The 23,070-nt window shown below is 37.1% G+C and overlaps 1 protein-coding gene across 1 annotated transcript in view; it reads left to right on the forward strand.

The window, feature by feature from the left end:
• Positions 1–204: 204 nt before the first annotated feature.
• SLC17A8 (solute carrier family 17 member 8) overlaps positions 205–23,070 on the forward strand; it is a 28,663-nt gene continuing 5,797 nt past the window's right edge. Inside the window, exons 1-9 of the mRNA XM_060777248.2 lie at positions 205–812; positions 9,505–9,754; positions 10,912–11,030; positions 13,096–13,210; positions 14,790–14,877; positions 18,135–18,221; positions 18,780–18,916; positions 20,242–20,391; positions 22,729–22,861. Of these exons, the coding sequence (XP_060633231.1) occupies positions 715–812; positions 9,505–9,754; positions 10,912–11,030; positions 13,096–13,210; positions 14,790–14,877; positions 18,135–18,221; positions 18,780–18,916; positions 20,242–20,391; positions 22,729–22,861 (1,177 nt within the window). The 5' untranslated portion in view covers positions 205–714. The remainder of the gene's footprint in view (positions 813–9,504; positions 9,755–10,911; positions 11,031–13,095; positions 13,211–14,789; positions 14,878–18,134; positions 18,222–18,779; positions 18,917–20,241; positions 20,392–22,728; positions 22,862–23,070) is intronic.

Consider the following 23,070-nt stretch of genomic DNA (forward strand, 5'->3'; position numbering starts at 1 on the left):
ACACAAATATATACAAACACATATACACAGACTGGGCCACAGCAACGCGTGCCAGGGGACAGCTAGTATTTCACTAAATCTCCTTTTTTTGTATCTACAATATAAAAACCCTCATGATATAGTCATAAATGCTATGTGTAGACTATATTTATATATGTGGTTGTTTGCAGGGTCCATAGGAAAATGAAAGAGTACAATGGAATTATAATCCTTGTGATGGGCAGACAGGGTTTATAAATGTTTAATACAGTTTGCTGTGGATGAGGTCCTATTAATAAGCTCGAGTGGCTAGAGAGACAGGTATTGTGTTCGTTACTATAGCATCACCTAGCACAGGATATGTCTGAGAGAAACAGTGGAGGAAAGCAGGGAGAGAGGATGGGCAAGTTAGAGAGGGCTTCTGTCAGTTGCACTGGTCCAGCATTACCTCTGTCCAGGTGTATCCCTGTGCATTAACTACTCCCTCGGAAGATAACCATCTGTGAAACAACTGGGATAAAACAAAGCGGCAACTACTCTGCTTCCACTATTGGCAGTTATTTGAAGACTTTGCTGAATTTTCCATTCCGACTATTATTTTGGAGGACTAGACATTCATATCTACTGGATCATCTGATCACTATCCCAAGGATAAAAAAAATAAAAGAGAGAAAGCGGACACTGATGATGACAGCAAGCAAATGTTATATTAAAGGATTTATTTAAGAAGACAAGATGCCTTTTGAGGTGTTCAGTTCACTAAGGGAGAGATTTCTTAAGCCTGGGAAAGAGGTGAAGAATACTGTTAGCAACTCACTGGGACACTTCCAAAGGTAAAAGGGCTGATGAAACTGGGCAGATTCTTATTAAACATTTATATTTTGAAAATAAATTGATAATGCAATATTGACAATGCAACATTATCAAATGATCTGTGCTTAACTAAGAAAGTTGTGCTATTTAACAACCTTATAAAATGTATTACTAAACCAAGAAAGGATTGTGAAACAGGTCACAATTCTAAACATGATTAATACGGCTGGTTCATATTTTTAGTTATGCTAACTAATATCATTGAAAAAGTATTACAGATTTTAAACATGTATAGTTTTAATATGACTTATAACTACTTATTTTAGGAATAATAGTGACTATGTAAGGCACATATGGAGCAAAAATTGTTTTGTAATTTTCAATCACAAGTCTATTTAAGTTAGTATGGATTTGTAAGCAATCTTCAGCATGTTTACCAGGTTATTTAAACTTCAGTTCATCTTAAATAATAAAAAGTATATTCTAACTGAATTATACCCTGTTATTTATTTGAAAATGTGGACATTTTACATTCATAAATTAAGAATAATATGCAAGAGTGGATGAAATATTGCATAATGTTAAAACCAACCAAATTTGACAGGGATAGCAGTGTTTTCTCTGTAATTATTTAACTCCTGGAAATAATAAAGATTTGTAATCAATGAGCATCCTTAGGAATGTATTGTATACTATTGTACTGCCATCTATTTAGACTGTAATCCTAATCACATTTACATGTGAGTAAGCACCACTAGAATTTGCCTCTGAGGAAACATGCATGTGATTGTGCTTCTTAAGTAGTATTTAATTTATTATTCTTTCTAAAAACAGTTCTTGAATATTCTGAATTATCCTGGGTTTGTCCATATCCTTTCTCCTTCCTTGATATACATCTACCTGTCTATATATATACTCTCTCTCTCTCTCTCTCTCTCTCTCTCTCTCTCTCTCTCTCTCTCACACACTCTCACACACACACACACACACACACACACACACACACATATATATATCTCGTTGTGTTTGTAGACAGGATCAGCAAGACCAATAGCACTATAAAAGTATACATTTATTTATTTATTTAAAGCATTTATATTCCACCTTTCTCACCCCAAGGGGGACTTAAGGTGGAGCAAAACATATATACGTCAAACATTCAATGCCAGAATATAAAATAAACTATAAATATACACAAACATTAACATCAGTTATCTCCACTTGAAATCAATTGTTTAAAACCATCTAGATGAGCCATACTGGATCTGGTCAGCAGGTTAGAGTTTCCTATTGTTGCCTTATTGCACTGTCCCAAAGGCTTGGTCCCACAGCCAAGTTTTTACATCTGTCTATATGTACACAGAGATCTTTGAAAATATTGATATTTATATATATTGTTGTGTTTGTTGCAATTCACAGACATGATCATTATGATCAATATCACTTTAAAAATTGTAACATTTCAATTATAGTTTCCTTCTGTGTGCTAGAATAAAAACATTGATTAAAAATAAGACCAATTGGTACATGTGAAATAAGAGGGACTTGCAGTTCTGCGATTGTCTTAACCTTTATGCAGTTTTTCTTTGTACATGTAATTCCCAGTACTTCATGGGCATGGCTGTTGGCCAAACATACTTGGTGATTCTTCATCCATTTACAGACCTCATACATTACTAATTAGCACTATTTTGTATCAATAGTTGCTGAATTTAACACATTTGCATGGTGTTATATGGAGTCACTGAACTTCAGATTTGGGAGAGTTTTAAAGTTATCTAGTCCACCCAGCACAGGAACCCACAGCTAGCATCTCTACAGATGAACATCTCACCTGTTTAAAACCTCAATGCATAATCAATAAAGATATTTTCAGATGGTAAAACAAGTAAAACAGAGGACTACATGTTTTGGGCTGCTTGCTGAAATATTAAAAAGGTGCTCAACTCTGCACTAAGTCACCTTTTGCTTTGATGACTTGAAATTGCCAATTGTTTGATTTTTTTTCTCAATTCTAACATTTTAAAACAAAACAGGAGGTGTCTGATGAGCTTCATTCGTCTCCCCTTGTACTAATAAGACATTTTGCTCATGTCTCTTGGCTCACAATGAATTGCTTCTGCTTGTTTATCTTAGAGTTGTGAATGCTTTCTCTCCTCCTTTCTCTCTTTTTGAGGTTCACTATCTTTTTGCTTTTGCCTTGTCAACTTGCTGTGGTTAAAAAAATGTCAAATGTCTGCTGCCCATCCTACAGCATCAGAATGAACCTCTCCCATTTGAATCATGGACTACTGGTGTCTTTATGCACAGTTATCAAGCCCACCTTTTTTAACTTTGCTATTCCCTCTGAGTTGTACAAGTTCAGGCATCAAAGCAGCAATAGAGGAAATGTGTGATCACAACAATAACAACAGCTACCACTAGGATCATGTAGTATTAAACCATCTCTGTATAAAACATTGTTGTAATGGATATGGTTTACATTGATGGGTCACCAGACATTTCATGCTTTTAACTTGTTTGAAATGTGCTTTATTCAAGAAATGCACTGACATTCTTATAATGTAGTGAACAAAATGCTAATGAGACTGTCTTGTGCTGACTAGAATTAATCAGGTGCATAAAACTGATTTGAGATAAGTGCACTTGTTGGCTTAGAGCCTAAACCTTAGATGTTAGACAAGAATTGGTTGTGGTGAAGTGTGTAATTGACTGAAAGCTCCTTGGGATATGCTGCACAACTTGGAAAAGTGACTTTCCAGACAAAAATGCCATTTTCTAACATAAATAGGAATGATGTATATGTGCATGTCTGTATGTATGTCTGTCTGTAAATGTGTGTGTATGATGTTTCTGTTATTCTGTAAAATTGTATGTTCATTAATTGTACAATATGAAAGGAGCCCCTGCTGACGCAGTGGGTTAAACCACTGAGGTGCTGAACTTGGTTGGCGGTTCGAATCCAGGGAGCAGGATGAACTCCTGCTGTTAGGCCCAGCTTCTGCCAACCTAACAGTTCAAAACATGCAAATGTGAGTAGATCATAGGTACCGCTCTGACAGGAAAGTAACGGCACTCCATGCAGTCATGCTGGCCACATGACCTTGGAGTTGTCTATGGACAATGCTGGCTCTTCGGCTTTGAAATGGAGATGAGCACCACCCCCCAGTGTTGGACAGGACTAGACTTAATGTCAGGGGAAACCTTTACCTTTACCTATTGTCATGCTGGGCACATGACCTTGGAAGTGTCTAAGGACAATGCTGGCTCCGGCTTAGAAATGGAGATGAGCACCACCCCCCAGAGTTCGACACGACTAAACTTAATGTCAAGGGGAAACCTTTAACTTATGAATGTTAGAGAAGTGGAATAACATGTCTAATTAAGAGAGACTGTATATATGTGTGTGTGTGTTTCACATACAATTTTAAATACAAATTTAAAATACATATTAAAACTACACAGAAGAGTAAATACAAAAAAGAAGAGAAAATACAAAAAAAACCTAAAACTACCATATATATAAAAATTACAATAAAAAAGAAAATAATAACTGAGTACACACAACAACAAAACTAAAATAAAAAATAAAATAAAAGATAAACAAATAGTGGTTATAATTGTCAAACCAACAAACTTTCACTAAATATCTTACTTGCACTTCTACTAATCCAAAGACTTATTTTTAATCAGAATGCCCGGGTTATCCATTTTTACAAGGTCATACAGCCTTATCAACCAGTCTTGCATTGCTGTGCTGATATATTTCCATCTATGTGCATATAGATGTCTGGCAGCTGTAAATTATGTATGCAATTATTCTTTTGTGCTTCAATTTGTGTTTCCATCAAATCCACCAGAAAAGTTCAGGTTTCATTTGGATTTTTATTTTTCAAATGCCCTCCAACATCTTATGGGTCTGCACCCAATATTTCTTAACTTTGTCACAAGTCCATCAAATATGATAACATTTCCCCTCCTTTTGGTAACATTTCTAAAACATGCTATAGATTTTTCTTATAAATTTCTGATAATCTTTCAGGTGTCAGATACCATCTACGCTTAATCTTGCACCACTTTTCTTTAAGGTCCTAGCTTGACCTTGAATTAATAATCATAATTGAGAGGGATTGTTAGAACTATAAAATCCCTTTGACACCTAAGGTGGCCACTTTGATAACTCAGTTGATGACCCTCCTGATCCAGAAGTACTCCCTGGAATTCTATTTTCACATTATTAATGGGAAGTTGGCTGCTAATATTCTGTGCTCTGTTAAAAAGACATTTAAATTAAAAATGAAAATACCTCTTTCTTAAATTTGTACACTAGAATTTACAGGCAATTAGCCAAATTTTATAAATATTTACTACATGCATCCCATTAGAGTAGGGTTGGAAATCATGTGTATCTCCAGATATGTTGAACTGCTGCTTCCAGTATTGCAAAATGAGGGATTCCAAGAGAATGCAGTCCATCAACAACCACATAAACCTATTCCTGCTTAAAATGATATTTCTGAAATGCAAATTGAGTCATAACAGTAAGCAGCATATTGTTGCTTCAGAGTTATATAAAATCCATTTTAAAGTCTTTCTTGAACTACTATTAGCTGTTTGTTTTTTCCTCCACTATTGCCTGTTGTCAAGTGTTAGCTGCTGTTCACAGCACAATAATTCCTCACTTTCCTAATCCTATCCTCCTTGTTTGCCAGATAAAGGCAGTCAGTCTTGTTTCTGATACAGATTGGCTAAAATAACTGAATGTGTTTGTGTAACTTGAGGCCTTCATCTCTGAAGTCTTGCTAGACAGGCACTTAAAACATGAATTTTCCAAGCAATGCTTCCATGAAAAAGGACGAGATTTTGACTTGATTCCAAATGATGCTTCATCTGACTACATATCCTGTACTTGGGACTTTTATCTCCTCATTAGCTATGTCTCTAGCACTCAGAAATTGGTTTCGCTTTAGCTGAAAATTTCTTTCCTTTTTCTCTTGGAGCCTGGCAGAACGCTGAAGCCACTGTTTGGCTCTCCTTTTTTGACTGATCTCCTTCTGTCTATCTACTTGCTCATTAATTTCTGCAGCTGGGCCAGGTTATTTTTATTTATCGTGTCAGGAGCAACCAGACAGTTGTATTACATTTTTAACAAAACAAACAGACAGACAGACAAAACACAGAGTTTGAAAGCTTGGTAGTTGATTAAATGTCTTTTGACCAGTATCTGGCCACTTGGAGTGCCTCTGGTGTTGCTGCAAGGAGGTCCTCAATTGTGCATGTAGCAGGGCTCAGTTTGCATTGCAGCAGGTTGTCAGTGGTTTGCTCTTCTCCACACTCACATGTCGTGGATTCCACTTTGAAGCTTTTTTTTATTGCTTACAAAACTAATTAAGAAGAGATCGTTATTAAAGAAAGCAACAAAAAGAATGTATTTCAACAGACACGTTGATTAGAATTTAATTAGGACTAGCCACATATTGCCAAGAGCATTTGACAGATGTTCAGACATTGCTATGCCAAAAAAGCCACGTTTTCATCTGACTTATGATGCCATATGCATTTGCAATAAATGTCTATGCACTTGTATAATACCACAATAATTGGAAAGCCTCCTCATGCATTGTCTTACTGCACATTAAACAATATATAGATCTATATTGAGATATTATAAATTGTTGATAGATTTTAAACAGCCAAGGCTAAATGCCAGAATCAGCATGGAACATCATCATCATCATCATCATCATCATCATCATCATCATCATCATCTTTATTTGTACCCTGCCTCATCTCCCCAAGGGACTCAGGGCAGCTCACAACATAATTAAATAACAGTAACATACATGAAATAAAACAAATAATAACACATAAAGCAATATAAAAACAAGGTAAGCTAAAACACAAGGAAGCAGTATTAACAAAAAAATTTATAAACATTAGTTGAAACACCTTCATTCCTATGAATTAAAGGGAGGCTATTATGTTACCTTTCTTGACTACCAGATTTCTCCTGGCTCCTGGCTTCATGTCTATTGGGAGTTGTAGTACAAAAAAACCCCTTTTGCATGTAGTAAGCTTTATTTTTATTATTATTATTATTAAACTTTATTTGTACCCCGCTAGCATTTCCCAAAGGACTCGATGCGGCTTACAAAGGCCAAGGCCTCAACACAACAACAGCATAACAACAGTACAATTCAAAATTTTGTGTACTTTTTGGAGAAGGAGCTGAAAGTTGTTATAGAATATTGGAGAACCTTTTCTATTATTGTCTTACAGTAAGCTATCCCCACATATTTAGTCTACAGAAGCAGAAGACTGAAAAAGTTTTTAGATAATAAAATGTGACATTCTGGAAGTGGCCATTTTACACTGTATTCATTGTTTGTTCAATGTAAAATGGTCAGTTCCAGAATGTCACATTTCCCACCCCTGTACTGACAGGAAGCAAGGCCAGCACCTCTTGCAAAATATTAATCTTGCTGTGCAAACAAGAAGTTTATCTCAAAAGACAATGAGGATATGGCTAATGCTGTATATACTCATGTATAAATTGACCTGATGTGTAAGTTGAGGCCAGATTTTGGACCCAAATTATGGATTTTATATGAGTCATAGATAAGTTGGGGGTTATTCCACGAGAGGGGAAAACACCAATGTCAACTCAAGGAACCAGCCACCCCTGACCACCACTTCCATTTCCCATCCAGGCATTTGAAAAGGCCATAAACAATGCCACTGCAGAGACAGTAGAAGGGGTTAGTGTTTCTTTTAGGTTCTCCTAAAATGGACTAAGCTCTTACCTTTCGCCACTCTACTCAGCAAAGTGGATGGTTTATTTCTTATTAATAGTTAAGGTACAATACTCACATTGACCTGTGGTTATGTTGACCCAGGTTTTGTGGGGTTGAGTTTTTGACTAACATTTCTAGACTTATACATGTGTATGTTGGGTATATAGATGTTAAATTTAAAATTATATTTATAGATGGACATTTAGAAATAATCATCATAAGGTTATGTGACAGCCATTGTGTTGTAGTGACTTGAGCATTGACTAGGACTCTGGGAGAGCAAGGTTCAAATCCCTGTTTGGTTATAGAAACTCACCTTTTCTCAGATTCAGAGGAAAACAATTGCAAATTTTGCTGAGAAAACTCTTTTATTGGGTCACCTCAGAGTAGTAGTTCCCAACCTTTGGTCATCCGGGTGTTTTGGACTTCAGCTCCCACAATTCCTAACAGGTAGAAATCCAAAACAACTGGAGGACCAAAGGTTGTGAACCACTTCCTTAGAATCACCATAAATTGTGAAACAACAATAGCAAGGTTAAACAATATCATTTTGAGACTAAACAGATAACATGACTGTGTTTGGCCTGCTGTCTAAATGACACCTCATGACTGTTTCAAAGTCCCCCTTGTTTTTCATATTGTTCGTTCTCGCAAGGGAGGAGGACTTCAAATGCATATCTTTTTCCTCGCAGCCCTTTAAATAGAGGATTGCTATTTGTAAATACACATTACTCCTTATTCCTACTAGTAGAAGTTGCAGGGTTCTCGCTTGCCCCAGCACTTCTGAGTCGTGATTTACACCTTGTTCCCTAATACATTTATATTACAGCAATAATATTTTACATGCTCACTGACTACTGTATATGAGACCATTAGAAATGTCTAAATCCAGTAATTTCAAGAAGTACAGACATGTCAGTCAGTTGATGTAAACGCAACCAGGAGTTGTCCTGAAAGAAAGAAAGAAAGGTTCTGCCAATGGATGCAAAGACAAAGATTCTGCTTTAGATCTAGACACTTCATGTGCTATTGTACACATTCTTTTAAAATCGAAAGAGCAGTAACTCTATTACTTTTATTAAAGGAAATACTGTATATACTCTAGTATAAGCCTAATTTTTCAGCCCCTTTTTTGGCTGAAAAGGCTGCCCTTCGACATACTCAGGTGAGGGTCCTGACAGAAAGGTGTGGAGCTGAAGGAAGGGCTTCTTTCAGCCCCACCTCTCTGCACAGCAACCCAGCTCTCCTTTCTCTCTTCCACTCTCGAGCAGCACACACCTTCCTCTCCTCCTCTCTTGGTGCCAGTCTTTTCCACTTTTCCTTATTCATATACACACAGCATTCCACCCAAAATATATAGTTTAAAAAAACCTGATGGTGATTATTGGAAGGTTACATAAGCACATTTACATTGAAGGTTAGAAGAATGATTTAATCAGAGTTGGACAATCTTATCTTAAATTACAGTTTTATGGAAATATTCAAAAACATTTAACCTACTGATGCCTCAATTAATATAATTTTACCTGTATCTATTTTTATTTTCAAATTTACCTGTAGCTTCTGCATTTCTCACTCACAGCTTATACTCGCGTCAATAAGTTTTCCCAGTTATTTTAGGGTAAAATTAGGTGCCTCAGCTTATATTCGGGTCGGCTTATACTCAAGTATATACCGTAACTGGAAAAGGTAACAATTGAAACACTTCTCATTTTGATTCTATCTAATTGCTACATGATTCCCCTAAAATCCTAAAGATCCTGTGTAAACTCTTAGGGTGTTTTCTTCGGCCAATTTTAAGTACACCTTACCAGGGAGAGTTTCCATGGGAATACAACTGGAAATAACAAGCGTTGCTATTTGAAATACATGTTAGAAATGTCTCCTAAGAATGTATTTATGTTTTACATGGTTTCAGAAAAATTGATGGAACTAATCTAGAAGAGGATAATATTGAACTGAATGAAGAAGGAAGACCTGTGCGAACAGCAAACAAACCTCCTTTATTTGATTGCTATTGTTGTGGACTACCCAAACGCTACATCATTGCTATCATGAGTGGCTTGGGGTTTTGCATTTCCTTTGGAATTAGATGCAATCTTGGCGTTGCCATAGTGGAAATGGTTAACAACAACACTATCTATATCAATGGAAAACCAGAGCTCGAGGTATGTGAATTAATGTTAGTTGTAGACTACTGAGCTATTATGCAGGTTTGTCCCTAGTTCACTGTGCCTATATATAGCATTTTCACTGTAGATTAATACTGCATTCCCTGAAATCTACAAGGCATCTAGATGATGTTGTCTTCAGTTTCCAGCTTTCTGGTGCTTTTGCTGTACTTCTTCTATCTTTATTCTTGCTAGAAAAGGCATGGCCCGACTTACCGGGCCAGGGAAGTTGCGGTGTGGGGCGTTCCCCACCACCATTCTTGCCTCAGGGGGGCTTCTTCCTCCCAGAAGCCCCCTTGGGTGGTGGGAACGTTTCCCACTGGCTGGCCAATGGCCAGCTGGCCACACCTCACTGCTGGAGAGGCCGAAGCTGGCCTCTCCCTCTTCGCAGGCAGCCTTTATAAGGCTGCCCCAAGCTCCCCAGCAGGCAACAGTGCCTGCACCAGCTGATAGCACTTATAACCCCCACCTTTACTCTAAAAAGCTTGAGACTACATACATGAGTCTTCACTCACATCATTGTATCCTGTCTCCACAAAAAAATCCTGTGTGATGTGTTAAACTGTAGATCATCAATTGTGTCGCAATTATGGAGCCAGCAAGTTGTTAGCCTTGCAGCATGGATGTAAATTATGGGTAGTGGTCCAAGGCAAGGAGTAGAAATGCTATATCTGTGCATCTGTTGCTCTTACAAGCTCAAGAGAGCTCATTTTTATGCAGACAAGTAGACCATTAGCTGGAGTAAAAAATGCTTAAAATAGTGTTAGTTCTCCTCTGTTTTCCTATCTTCAGCATTGGGCCCAGGAGTATTTTAACTGATGTTTCTCAAATAATCACAAATATGTAGAATGGTACTTGTGTGTCCTGCATGAAGATGCGACAATCATCTCTATAAGCCTGATAAAATCCAAATGGGAGTTCTATAATCACCATTTCCTAAAAATATTTGATTTAATTTTGCTGCACCTCAGCTAACCAATGAACAAAGAGCTTCAGGATGTGCTAATTTCCATAGCTTTTGGCACTGAAAGATGGGGCACTTTTGGCTCAATGACATCTACAACATTCAAGACATTGCTACTTAGTTGCTTCCATTCTACCACAAACCAAGGTACTAACTCTTTGCTTTCGTGTAAACACTGTTTTATTTGTAGAAAGCACAATTCAACTGGGATCCAGAAACAGTAGGACTCATTCATGGCTCATTTTTCTGGGGTTATATCGTTACGCAAATTCCAGGTGGCTTCATTGCAAATAAACTAGCAGCTAACAGGTAAGATAAGGAGCTATAATAAAGTAATTACTATAATTTCTGTATTATCTAATACTATATTATCTCAGACTAGGTAATATTTTCTGTAACACTGTGATTCTAGCAAGCTGCTTTGTGGGCTAACACAATGAATATGATACTGCTCCTTTGAGACATTAGTAAACAACAGTACAATTTATTTCTATGCAGTTTAAGATGAAGGCATGCTCTTTGCCATGTAATAATCTTGGTTGTTAACCTAATGGACTTAAAGGATTTTAATTTGCTAGTCTCACTACAGTATTCAATTCTAAAGGGTTCTGTGGAAAGACACACAGTGATCCATATAAGTAAAAGAAAGAGACAAGCTCATCCAGACAGGACCAATGTCACAGGGGAAAGTGTTTATATTTGGATGTTTGTGAAGGAGGATTGAGGCGGGATCTACACTGCCCTGTATCCCAGGATCTGATCTGAACTGGATTATATGAGTATACACAGCCAGATAAGCAGGGATACGAAGATAATCTGGAATGAGATTCTGAGATATAAGGCAGTGTAGATCTGTTACTATTGAAATTACTATTCCCAAATCTGCTTTGTCCCAAATCCAGCAACACTGGATGTATCAGTATTACATAGTTGTAGTAGATTGTTATTATTCTCTCTGCTATGCCATCCTGGAATTTGTAGTTTGGTAAGTGAACTAGAAATCTCAGAACTTCTCTGAACTGCATCACAGGAATCAATTATCAGCTTCTCCCAAAGTACCACCTCAAAATTCTGTAAGAGGGAGATTGCAGGAGCGGCTCAACCCATTACGCAAAGTAAGCATTTGCAGTATAGTTGATTTTGCCCAGGGGCACTCTAGAGGCGCTCTTGGGGGAAAATAGACCTCGACATATGCGAGTTGTAGTTACTGGGATGTATAGTTCACCTACAATCAAAGAGCATTCTGAACTCCACCAATGATGGAACTGAACCAAATATGGCACACAGAACTCCCACAACGAACAGAAATATATATCTGTGATTGGTTGGGGGGGGGGGGGGGAGCGGCAAAATACTGTTTGCTTACTGTTGAAAATTACCTAGGGCCGGCTCTGGAGATATGATAAAGTGTTATCAAATTGCTATAAATGGTGCAATATGGATACAGTCATTAATAATGTTTGTTTGTTGAAATCCTATTGACAGTGGCTGGTGCTGGACTTCTATGCAAAGCGGTCAGATTTACAAGTTTGCAATACTTTTCAATTTGTTCATGGGGAAGCAGTTGTAGAATTTAAATAGTCAGGATGAAGGGGCATTTTAAAACATTGTCCCTCACTTTCAATTTCAACAGAAAGGAGGAAACCATGAAGATGAACAAAATCTGGCTACCAGTATTAAAAAACTCAAAAATTACAACAGCAAAACAACAGAGGGGAAACAAACAGGCACATAAAATCACTCTCAACAAGAGATTCCCCCCAGGCGCTTCCAGGCCATTGAATGCAAATCAAGGTGATCAGCTGAAACATTCACAGCTAGCCCCAGCAGACAGGGGTCTCACCCTGGTCATTCCACAGATATATAAACCCATTTTTACTACTTCCAACAGACCTCACTACCTCTGAGGATGCTTGCCATAGATGCAGGTGAAACGTCAGGAGAAAAATTGCCTCCAGAACATGGCCATATAGCCCGGAAAAACCTACAACAACCCATTGTCCCTCACAGAACTTCCACTTAGTTTACCTTACTTTGATTTTTTTTAATTTTGTGTCAAAAGCATTGCATAAATAAGTATAAAACTGATAAAATAGATGGAGCACAAGCAGCTAAATAATTTTTAACCAAAACTAGGCAACAACGATCGCATTGTCTGTAGCTTTAAAACAATTCTTCATTTGTGCGTGAGGCAGGGCATTGTGGGCAAGCATACAGATGTGGAGTTGTTTGTTCTGCTCTACAGTTGCTCAAGGTGGAAGATTCTTCTAGTTAGTGCCATTTTGCCAGGTTGTTTGCTAACATATAGCATATTTCCTATACAAATTATTAATAAAACACTGTGCCTCCCTATCTCTTTTTTTCTCAATCTTAGAGTGTTCGGAGCTGCTATTTTTTTAACATCAACACTGAACATGTTCATTCCTGCTGCTGCCAGAGTACATTATGGTTGTGTGATGTTTGTGAGAATTTTGCAAGGTCTTGTAGAGGTATGTTATGTTTATGCAATTATATGATGCTATATTAGATCAATGCTCAATATGGCAACTTCTTGGCTCAAATTATAATGAGCCCAATGGAAACTATGAATACATGGGAATGACATTTATTTATTTATCTATTTTCTGTGCTTATACCCTGTTCTTCTCACCCCCAGAGGGGGACTCAGGGCAGCTCACAAACTATGGCAATAATTCAATGCCAGATTCAGACAATAACATAACAATAAAAAACAATATTATAAAACTGTAAAAAATATGCATATCAATTAAATATCAATTCAATGTACATGAATCAGCAAAAGTAATTTTAATTGAATTAGTTTGCCTTCCAACAGCCAGTCATTAATTAATCAATTGATGATATATCTGGGTATTAGTCAATTTACACTGTCTCGCCAAATAGATTTTGAAGTACAATTGTTGCTGTCTAAGCCTTTTCACCTGTTCTAAGCCTTTAGAACATAATTGTGTTGATGTTTACTCTTTACTCTAGGAGATGATAAATTGAAGCTTTCCAAATGTTGTCAGATTGCAGCTCCCATCAGCCCTAACCTGTATAGTCAATGGTGAGCAATGCTGGAAGCTGCAATCTAACAACATCTATAGAATTGTTTTCCTGCACTTGGATATGAGAGAACTGTCCAATACCTCTACAGACATCAAGATACTGAATCTGAGTTCACGTTTCATGAAATATTTGGGGAACCCATATACACTTACCCAGGGAGGGTGCGAGAAGATTGTGAAACTGTGTATTTTTTTAAAAAAAGGTTCAGAAGCATTAATACACAGGCAACTCACCACATTGCTGAACTTCTTTTCTTCATCAGTGGTTTCTCTAAGTAATGAGAATCCTGATCCTACACATTTTATTTTGGAAGGGTGTCCATTTGTGTTTTTAGTAAGCCTTACTCCTTATAAATATGCATAGGATTATATAGACACAGTCCAGTTAGTGGGCAAGAATCAAAATGCTATATCCAAAGTGATAGAGGCTGGTGGTTTCTATGTTAGGGGAGGGAATGAACTGACCCTAGGTTTTAAGAGTGTGAGAATATTTAAGTTAGTTAATTTGACAATTTATTGGCCTTAGACTTACAATATAGTAAGACATGCTATATAAGGGAAATGGCATGACATTGGGGGAAAAGATGCTAGCCATCTCTCAGGACCCTTCCACACAGTCATATAACCCAGAATATCAAGGCAGAAAATCCCACAATATCTGCTTTGAACTGGGTTATCTGAGCTCACACTGCCATATATCCCAATTCAAAGTAGATAATGTGGGGTTTTATTCAGCTGTGTGGAAGAGGCCTCAGAGGTAAATAGCAGTTGCAATTGTCATGAAAGTGAGAACCTCTCACCAGGTTCTGGACCATAGCATTATGATGTCCAAGGTGTTTAGGTGCAGAACACCATCCTGCAAATAGATTCCAAAATTTTGGTAGATCCTTTCAAGTTTGAATGAACATTTAAAATAGGTTCACCATTCCACTCACATGGTAACCACCAAACGAGGTGATTCAGTAAAAAACATGAATGTTGTGCATAAATTGTTTCCTAGGGAGTCACCTATCCAGCATGCCATGGAATGTGGAGCAAATGGGCTCCTCCTTTGGAAAGAAGCAGGCTTGCAACCACATCTTTCTGTGGTAAGTTGGACTAGTTTGAGATCTTTAAAATAATAATACAATGTTTTTCTTATACAGTTAAAAACACAAATCATGATTATTGTTTATCATAAGTGAACTTTTAACAGCTACCCAGTTCAGCCAATGAAAAGGCAGTATGCAATTCCCAGAGGATGGTTTTCAAAATTTCAAGGACATGCATACTGTAATCGATTTGTCTCAGAATACAGTCTAGGATAAAATTCTTATTGATCATATTTCAGTGCAGCAGAAATGCTTTTCATCTTCTTTGGTCCATTTTAATATCAGTTTCAGTCACTGGAGGGATGAATATTTTTCTTTGCCTCATAGTTCGTGCTGTGTTAACGATGAGGCAAAGAAAAATATTCATCCCTCTCTCTTTAAAGTTCTCCAATGTTTACCTTTCCACATTTCACTTCAAATTCAGATATTTCCTGATATCAAATATTGCTATATCATTTCTTGTTTTCACTGAAATCTCAACATCCATCCTCTTGTCACTTTAACATATCTAATAAATTTTGCACAACCAGATGACCAATTACAGTATGATAGAACACACACACACACACACACACACACACACCTTTCTCTGGCTTTATACTGCTACTGACTTCATACTGCTATTACTAGCAATCCTGTCAGTTTATGATTCCTCTACATTTAGGCTGCCATCTTTTATAACTCTTCATTCTTCTCTGTGTTACACAATTTAGTTCCAGCTTTATGTATGCACGCTTAAAACTGGAGTGGATGTGAAAACAGCAAATGCAAATGTGTTCTTTTCTGTAACCAACCTTGCCTTATGGTGACTTCTGATCTAAAGAGGAAAATTACACAAAGAAATGTTTTTCTTTACTTCCTGTCTTCTTCAGTGTTTGAATAACTTCCTAGTTATGTTTGTTTGTAGTGAATGATTGAATGGGTGATTGGAAAATGAATTTTAAGTTACAATGAATACAGAAAGTGTGAGTAACAGCAAGTGAAACTAATTTTTCTAATGCATTATTCCAAGGGGTGCTCATCATGAGTTTTTCTCAACATGAGCAGCAGTGGTTCATTTCTTTGTTAACTGTTCATTAACACAGCACGAGCTAATGTCAAATGAAGGTAAGAATAACACCTGAGTCTGTCCATCCCTTAGAATAATTCATTAGCAACACAATTAAGAGCCAAACTAAAATTTCATGGCTTGTCTGTATGAGCTATCAATAGGAACCAAATATCACTTTTTTTTACCCTTTTACCTCTGGCACACTTTTCCTATTAGGTTAATTGACTTAATTCAGTCTTTGTTCTCTTATATTTTATAATACTAGAATGTAGCTATCATCAAAATGGCTTCTCCAAGAACTCTGAGGGCGATATTCCATAACTGCAAGTTCTCCTATCATATTGACTTCTGGAATTAAGAACTTATCCACTGGGTTTTGCTCTTAAATGGATGAATTTGAGTCAGTTTAAATAATAACGTTTCACTAGCTTCAGATCTTCCATTGAAGCAGCCAGTAATATTGAAATCTGCTTGGAACTGGTTTTGGATATTAACTTTCTGAGAGACATAGTCATTCCTTTGCACACTGTTGACATTAAGGAATAATCTTCAGACATCTTGAGGATATATGACCCTTTCCAGCCTTGAACAGGAAAGCTTCATATGGGAACGCCGAAGGCATTAATTAGCTATGCAGGAAGAAAGGTAGCAGGTGTAGTAGGGAGGCTATTAATGCTCATGTGTTAATTCATGGGGATGTAGATTATATGGTGATATCATGCTACATTATCAGCTAAATAAAGTTTCTACTTTCAGACAACTGAGAGAGATCTTATACATTTCACCAGGGTGGAGAAGCAAATTGCTGGGGATTCAGATGAACAAAGTATCAAATGTCTGGAGGGCTGAGTTTTCCCATCCTGTTTGTAAACTATCTTCATTAGGAATAAAGATTTTGCAGTAGAAGTTCTAATTCTCTGAATAGTCTTCTTTGTCTTTCCAAAAATGGGCAAAACACTTTGGAAATGAGGAAAATGAACAAAATCTTGTAAATAGCTTAATAGGATTGGTAAGAAAAATAGGAAATATTCATTTAGTGCAGGATTGGTGGACCACCTCATCTTCTTGAGATAGAGGAATGTAAAGTGCAGATGTATTAGTAGATTACATAGTAAAATGACCTAGAACTTGAAAAACTGGGCATTTGTATATGCAGTAAAACTGACAACAGCAATCCACTATATCCCCTTTATACTAGAATAGGAAAGTAGAGGTCTTCCACATGTTGAAGTACAACTCCAATTTCCCTTCATCACTGAATATGCTGGATAGCTTGGTTGGGAAATATAGTCCTTAAAACATCTGGAGGGCCTGTAATCCCCCCAAATATCATAAAATAAAGACAAGATGATAATGTTAAATTCAAAAGTTTTTTTTTATTTTTTACAATCATATTGCAGAAATTACATTTTTGATCAAGATGAAATACAAATCATTGGTATGATTGCTCCCGGCTCCCAAAATCTACATATAAAACGCATATACTTTAGAAGAGTGCCTACACTGCACTCTTCACTGCAAGTCCCCATTCTTTGCCTTCTTCCCCTCCCTTCTCTAATGTTGCACACCCTCTCTTCTTGCATCTAGTGGTTTATCTAGTTCAAATCTGTTTCGTCTGCAAAACCCCCTGGCCTTCATCATGGAATCTGGTACATATTGTGTCTCTTTAAAGTATCAAGTTATACAGTACCTAAATATACTTTGATCCAAATTCTCTTTCAAAACAATTTGTGCATGAAACAAAATTTCTGTATACTGAACCTTCAGAAAGCAACATTGTCATTATTTCATCCTCCATGTGGACAAATCCTAATTTTGAAGCATTTTGGATTTTAGATTTCTAGATAAGGGATACTAACCTGTCTCCCAGCAGTTGCTCTGGTTTTGGTGTGAAGTCACATGAAGAGTAAGCTGAGAATCACCATCAGTGCCTGTATCTTCACAATGCCTGCTGTCTTATTTCAACAAATTTGCTCCTACAGCCTTATCAATAGTTCTACCTGGAATAAAAATGACTCAAGAAACTAGGATTGTCATTGTTTTCTATAATAGCATGATATCTCCATTTTATGAAATTATGATGGTGTCACTTTTCATGTGGAACTTTCTATTATTGTCAGTGAATCCATCAAGGATAAATGATAGTGGGTTGGATGGGTTATACACTAGCTGCTCATTCATATGGCATACCTTGATTCTACAGGTTCCTACGCCGGAGCAGTGGTTGCTATGCCACTAGCAGGTATTTTGGTACAATACATAGGATGGTCATCTGTCTTTTATATATACGGTAAGCAGCCCAATAATGAAAAACTAAATCTGTGTTAAAGATCTGTATAATAGTGATCTTATCTATTTTAGATACAATAATGCTCACATCTTTGAAAATGTGATTCCACTCAGAATCCCACATTGAGCTGCAGTGGCGCAATATGTTAAACCCTTGTGCCGGCTAAACTCCTGACCTGAAGGTTAGCAGTTCGAACCTGCAAGACAGGGTGAGCTCCCATCTGTCAGCCCCAGCTTCCCATATGGGGAATTGAGAGAAGCCTCCCACAGGATGGTAACACATCCGGGTGTCCCCTGGGCAATGTCTCTGCAGATGGCCAATTCTCTCACACCAGAAACGACTTGCAGTTATCTCAAGTCACTTCTGACATTATTTTTTTTTTAAACTGCAATCAGAATGTACTCTAAATGGTAACCTTTTCAAGCTCTGAAATATAATATTACTACACAACACTTGAATAAATATTGTTAGAATAGTTTTACCTGATTTGTTGAAAAATAGAACTTTGACATAAGTTTCACAAATTTGATTATTTTCTTATTTTCCTTTGGAATACAGGAATGTTTGGAATTATCTGGTACATGTTCTGGCTTTTGCATGCCTATGAGAGCCCAGCCGTTCATCCAACAATAACCAATGAAGAAAGAACTTACATAGAAACAAGTATAGGAGGAGCCAATTTAGTCAGTGCCAGTGTAAGTTAATACCAATATCATAATGCCATGGCTATTTTCTTTTAGCAACTAGTGGATTGCTCAAAAGTGTTATAGCAAATTATAACAATGAAGACAGTGGACAATATGCTGTAGAATACAATTTTGTAAAAAGTTTGCCTTCTCATTGCTATCCTCTGTGCAGTTTTTAATAAGAGATTATAATCAATTTATAAACTTTTCTTTAATGATGCTTATAATAACTATGTAATGCTCCATATTACAAACTTAGTGCAATATTTGATCTCAGTCTAGTGTGTTTTTGAATAAGGTACTCTTTAGTCGCAGAAACTGTGAGGCTTACAGAATAAAGTATTTATAATACAACTAGAAGTCTGTTTACTGGGAGAATGTTTACTGATCAACAGTCTTCCTATCTGTTTGTTACTGGGTTTTTGGAAATATATTTGATATTTTTTCTTTATTTATTTTGTAAGAATATATTGAACAATGCTAATAGTACAGCAGGTTAACAGCAAGTTGAAGTAAATCTTGCTAATTGGAAGGTTGATAGTTTGAAGCCCAGGTCAGGGTGAGCTTCTGGCTTTCAGCCCAGCTCCTGCCAACCTAGCAGACCGAAAACAGCAATTGTGAGTAGATAAATAGGTACTGCTTTAAAAGTGGAAAGGTATTTAGGAACCTATAAGGAAATACCAGAAAAATGCCAATGATCAAGGAGGAAGTTTATAAACAAAAGCTCTTTGGCAGAGAAGATGGAGTGAACGCACCCCCACCCACCCACCCCCCATCGCCAGAATCGAGCACTGCCTCCAAGATGTTGAATATGGGAAAAGCATATATATATATATATATATATATAGAGAGAGAGAGAGAGAGAGAGAGAGTTGTCTGTCTTGCCATTGTATAATGGCATTGAATGTTTGCCGTATATGTGTTCTGTGATCCGCTCTGAGTCCCCTTTGGGGTGAGAAAGATGGAATATAAATACTGTAAATAAATACATAAATACATAAATAACGTCATTTCTAAACCTGTGATATACAGCATATTACTCACCACCACACATTTCTCTGCAGAATTACATTCAAATGTTAAATGGAAGCGCTTGCAAGAAGAAAAAGTCCACAGATTCTTATGTATATGTATTCAGTAGGTAGGTAGTAAGGTGTAGAACACTATATGAATTAAATTAGAGCATAAATAAAAATTTGCATAGGAATATAATCTCTTGCAAAAATTGCACTAAAGGGAACCTGCTTTAGCAATGTGGCTATGCAACAGTTGGGGCTTTTGAAATTACTGTTGTCTTCCAGGTATTTTAAACCCTTCACATTTTTGTTTTCTAGAGATTTAGTACACCCTGGAAGCGATTTTTCACGTCAATGCCAGTGTATGCAATCATTGTGGCAAATTTTTGCAGAAGCTGGACTTTCTACTTACTGCTTATTAGTCAACCTGCCTACTTTGAAGAAGTCTTTGGATTTGCAATAAGTAAGGTAAATCAAAAAATCCTTCTTTGACAGAATAATGTCAAAGGATTGATTTCTTTTAAAGTTTCCTAAAAATGAGAGAAGTTGAGTATCTTAAGAAAAAAGCATGAATCTTGTGTTAGCATTGGTCAATATTATTGTTACAGAATTTGCTTGATTTACAAGTGGCTAGTAAAAATCAAAAGGCTTTTAGATCGGGGACAATTTAACAAGGTCGCATAACATTACTGACTCTGCCAAATGTCAAACAATCCTGGCTACCAGTATTTAAAAAACTCTAAAATTATAACAGCAAATAAAGTACAATACTCAAACACAGGGGAACTCCAGACAAGAAACAATCAGGGACAGCTAATCGCCTCTCAACATTCCCCTAGGCAGTAACAAGCGACACCTAAAAACTGTCAGACCATCAAATGGTAATCAAGGTGGCCAATTGAAACATTCACACCTAGCTCCAACAGACAAGAGTTCTTTCTCCCACTCTGGACATTACACAGATATATAAACCCTATTTTCCTTGTTGCCAACAGACCTCATAACCTCTGAGGATACCTGCCATAGATGCAGGAAAAACGTCAGGAGAGAATGCTCTAGAACATGGCCATATAGCCTGAAAAAGTTACAACAACCCAATGATTCTGACCATGAAAGCCTTCGACAATACATTAGTCCTGGTAAACACTGGGCTATTTTTTGTTGTTTACATGCCTTATACTGGCTGTTCCACAATCATGCAGTAAACATGCCAGGGTTTAACTGTGATTGACTGTGCTCTGAGAGGGTTTTCCTTCTCCCCCCCCCCCCACTCTCAAATACTTCCCCATCAGTGGGAGCCATCAGACCACCAAGAACTACAAAGTGAATTGCGACAGTGGAAACAGATATGGCACATCAATCCCTGCTTGCAATTCCTCGGTAACAAAAGCATTGCCTTTCTTGAATTAGAAAAGTTGCAAAATTGGTGCCAGAAATGCATAAAGAATAAACTGCAACAGGATGTATATGTGTGTTTATATAAACACACATATATTATCATAACAATTACAATATCTATCAAATCCTGAGACTTTTTCCCAGTCCACATAAACCACTATTACGGTGTTCCCCATACAGCCAAATAGTTTTTTTTCTCCTTGTAATCAAGCTATAGGTTCACAATTATTGATACGTTTAGTCCATATTTTTCTTCCGTGGTTCTCTTAACCCTTTTGTAGAGAATCTTTGCTCTAGTAGAAAGATGTTAGCTATAACTCCAAATAGCTTTAGCCCTTGCTTATATCAAGACTTTTGGTTCTGATTCCTGGAAATAGTATCAAACCAGATCAATGTAAGGAGAAATTAACATTAACTTATTATGACTAAGATCCCTTATGGCACACCATAGACATTCAGTGCCATTGGACTTACAACTGAGTCATTGCAATTCCTTATGGTCATCCTGTGGCTAGTGGAGAGGAGCAGGAACTGGAAAGGTATCTGGCTATGAGCAGATATCATCTGATGAGATCCTCTAAAGGTTTCAGTACTAATCATTTTGCATTTAGCTGTGGAGACGGAGACAGATGTTTATCTGGTTCTTTCTGTTTCCCAATAACCACAAAGTAGCATTGAGTGCAGTGGCTCAATAGTAAGTCGAGGTGGGCTTTGGCTACTGTGGAGGGGAAATGTAATGGCGATCTGTGCAATGCTTCCCCAAAGCTCCTCCAAAAGACCAGTTACCTTTCTAGGTAAAACAATAGGGCTAGCAATCCAAATTTATCTGAGTTATATGAAGCTATGGTACCTGCCATATTTTACTTAATAATAGTATGGGCTAATCCAGAAAGGCAAAAAAAAAGTATCTGGAAGTACAGTGGAATTTGATTCTAGTACCCACGTGAATACCAAAATACATGGATGCTTAAACTCTATTACATATAATGACTTGGTAAAATAGTGTCCCTTACATAAAATGATGAAAACCCAAATGAGTGCTGGAGACAGCCTGGAGATCTGTGAAATTGTGGGAGGCTACAGAGAGGTCACGAAGAGTTGGAAACGACAACGAATGAACAATAACGAAACAGAGAAGTATGCCTGCTTAAATCTCACAGGTTTCTCACATACCCACCTCCCTTGGATTATTCCTCCTCTGCTTCCCATTGTCACATCTAGACTCAGGCAATATGGGATGTATTGATTTCCATCCATTTCCATCCAGTATTATTTATTTTTGGTTATTTTATCAATTGTTTGATTCCCTAAGCTAAGGTGAAGGAAACATACACACATTCTAATGGACACAAATGCGTAGAGATGCATAAAATATGATTCCATAGAGCTGTGTTTATTTATTTTCAGGTTGGCCTTCTGTCTGCTGTTCCACATATGGTCATGACCATTATTGTACCCATTGGAGGTCAGCTAGCTGATTTTTTACGAAGCAGACAGATTTTGACAACAACTTCAGTCAGAAAAATAATGAATTGTGGAGGTATGCTAGATTTTGTAGTTGAAATATTTGAATGATTTTTTATTGCCTAAGGCTGACACCTGTTTGATCAATAGTTAAGAATAATTTCTAGATCCAAATGAATTAAGTGTGATGCACTGGACTTATTTTAGAGGAATTAAGGTAAGATGTGGCTGTTTGTCTGTTTGTTTGTTTGTTTGTGTGTATGTATATGTATATCTAGTAAATGT

The sequence above is a fragment of the Anolis sagrei genome, chromosome 5, assembly GCF_037176765.1.
Source record: "Anolis sagrei isolate rAnoSag1 chromosome 5, rAnoSag1.mat, whole genome shotgun sequence".
Classification (NCBI taxonomy): Eukaryota; Metazoa; Chordata; class Lepidosauria; order Squamata; family Dactyloidae; genus Anolis; species Anolis sagrei.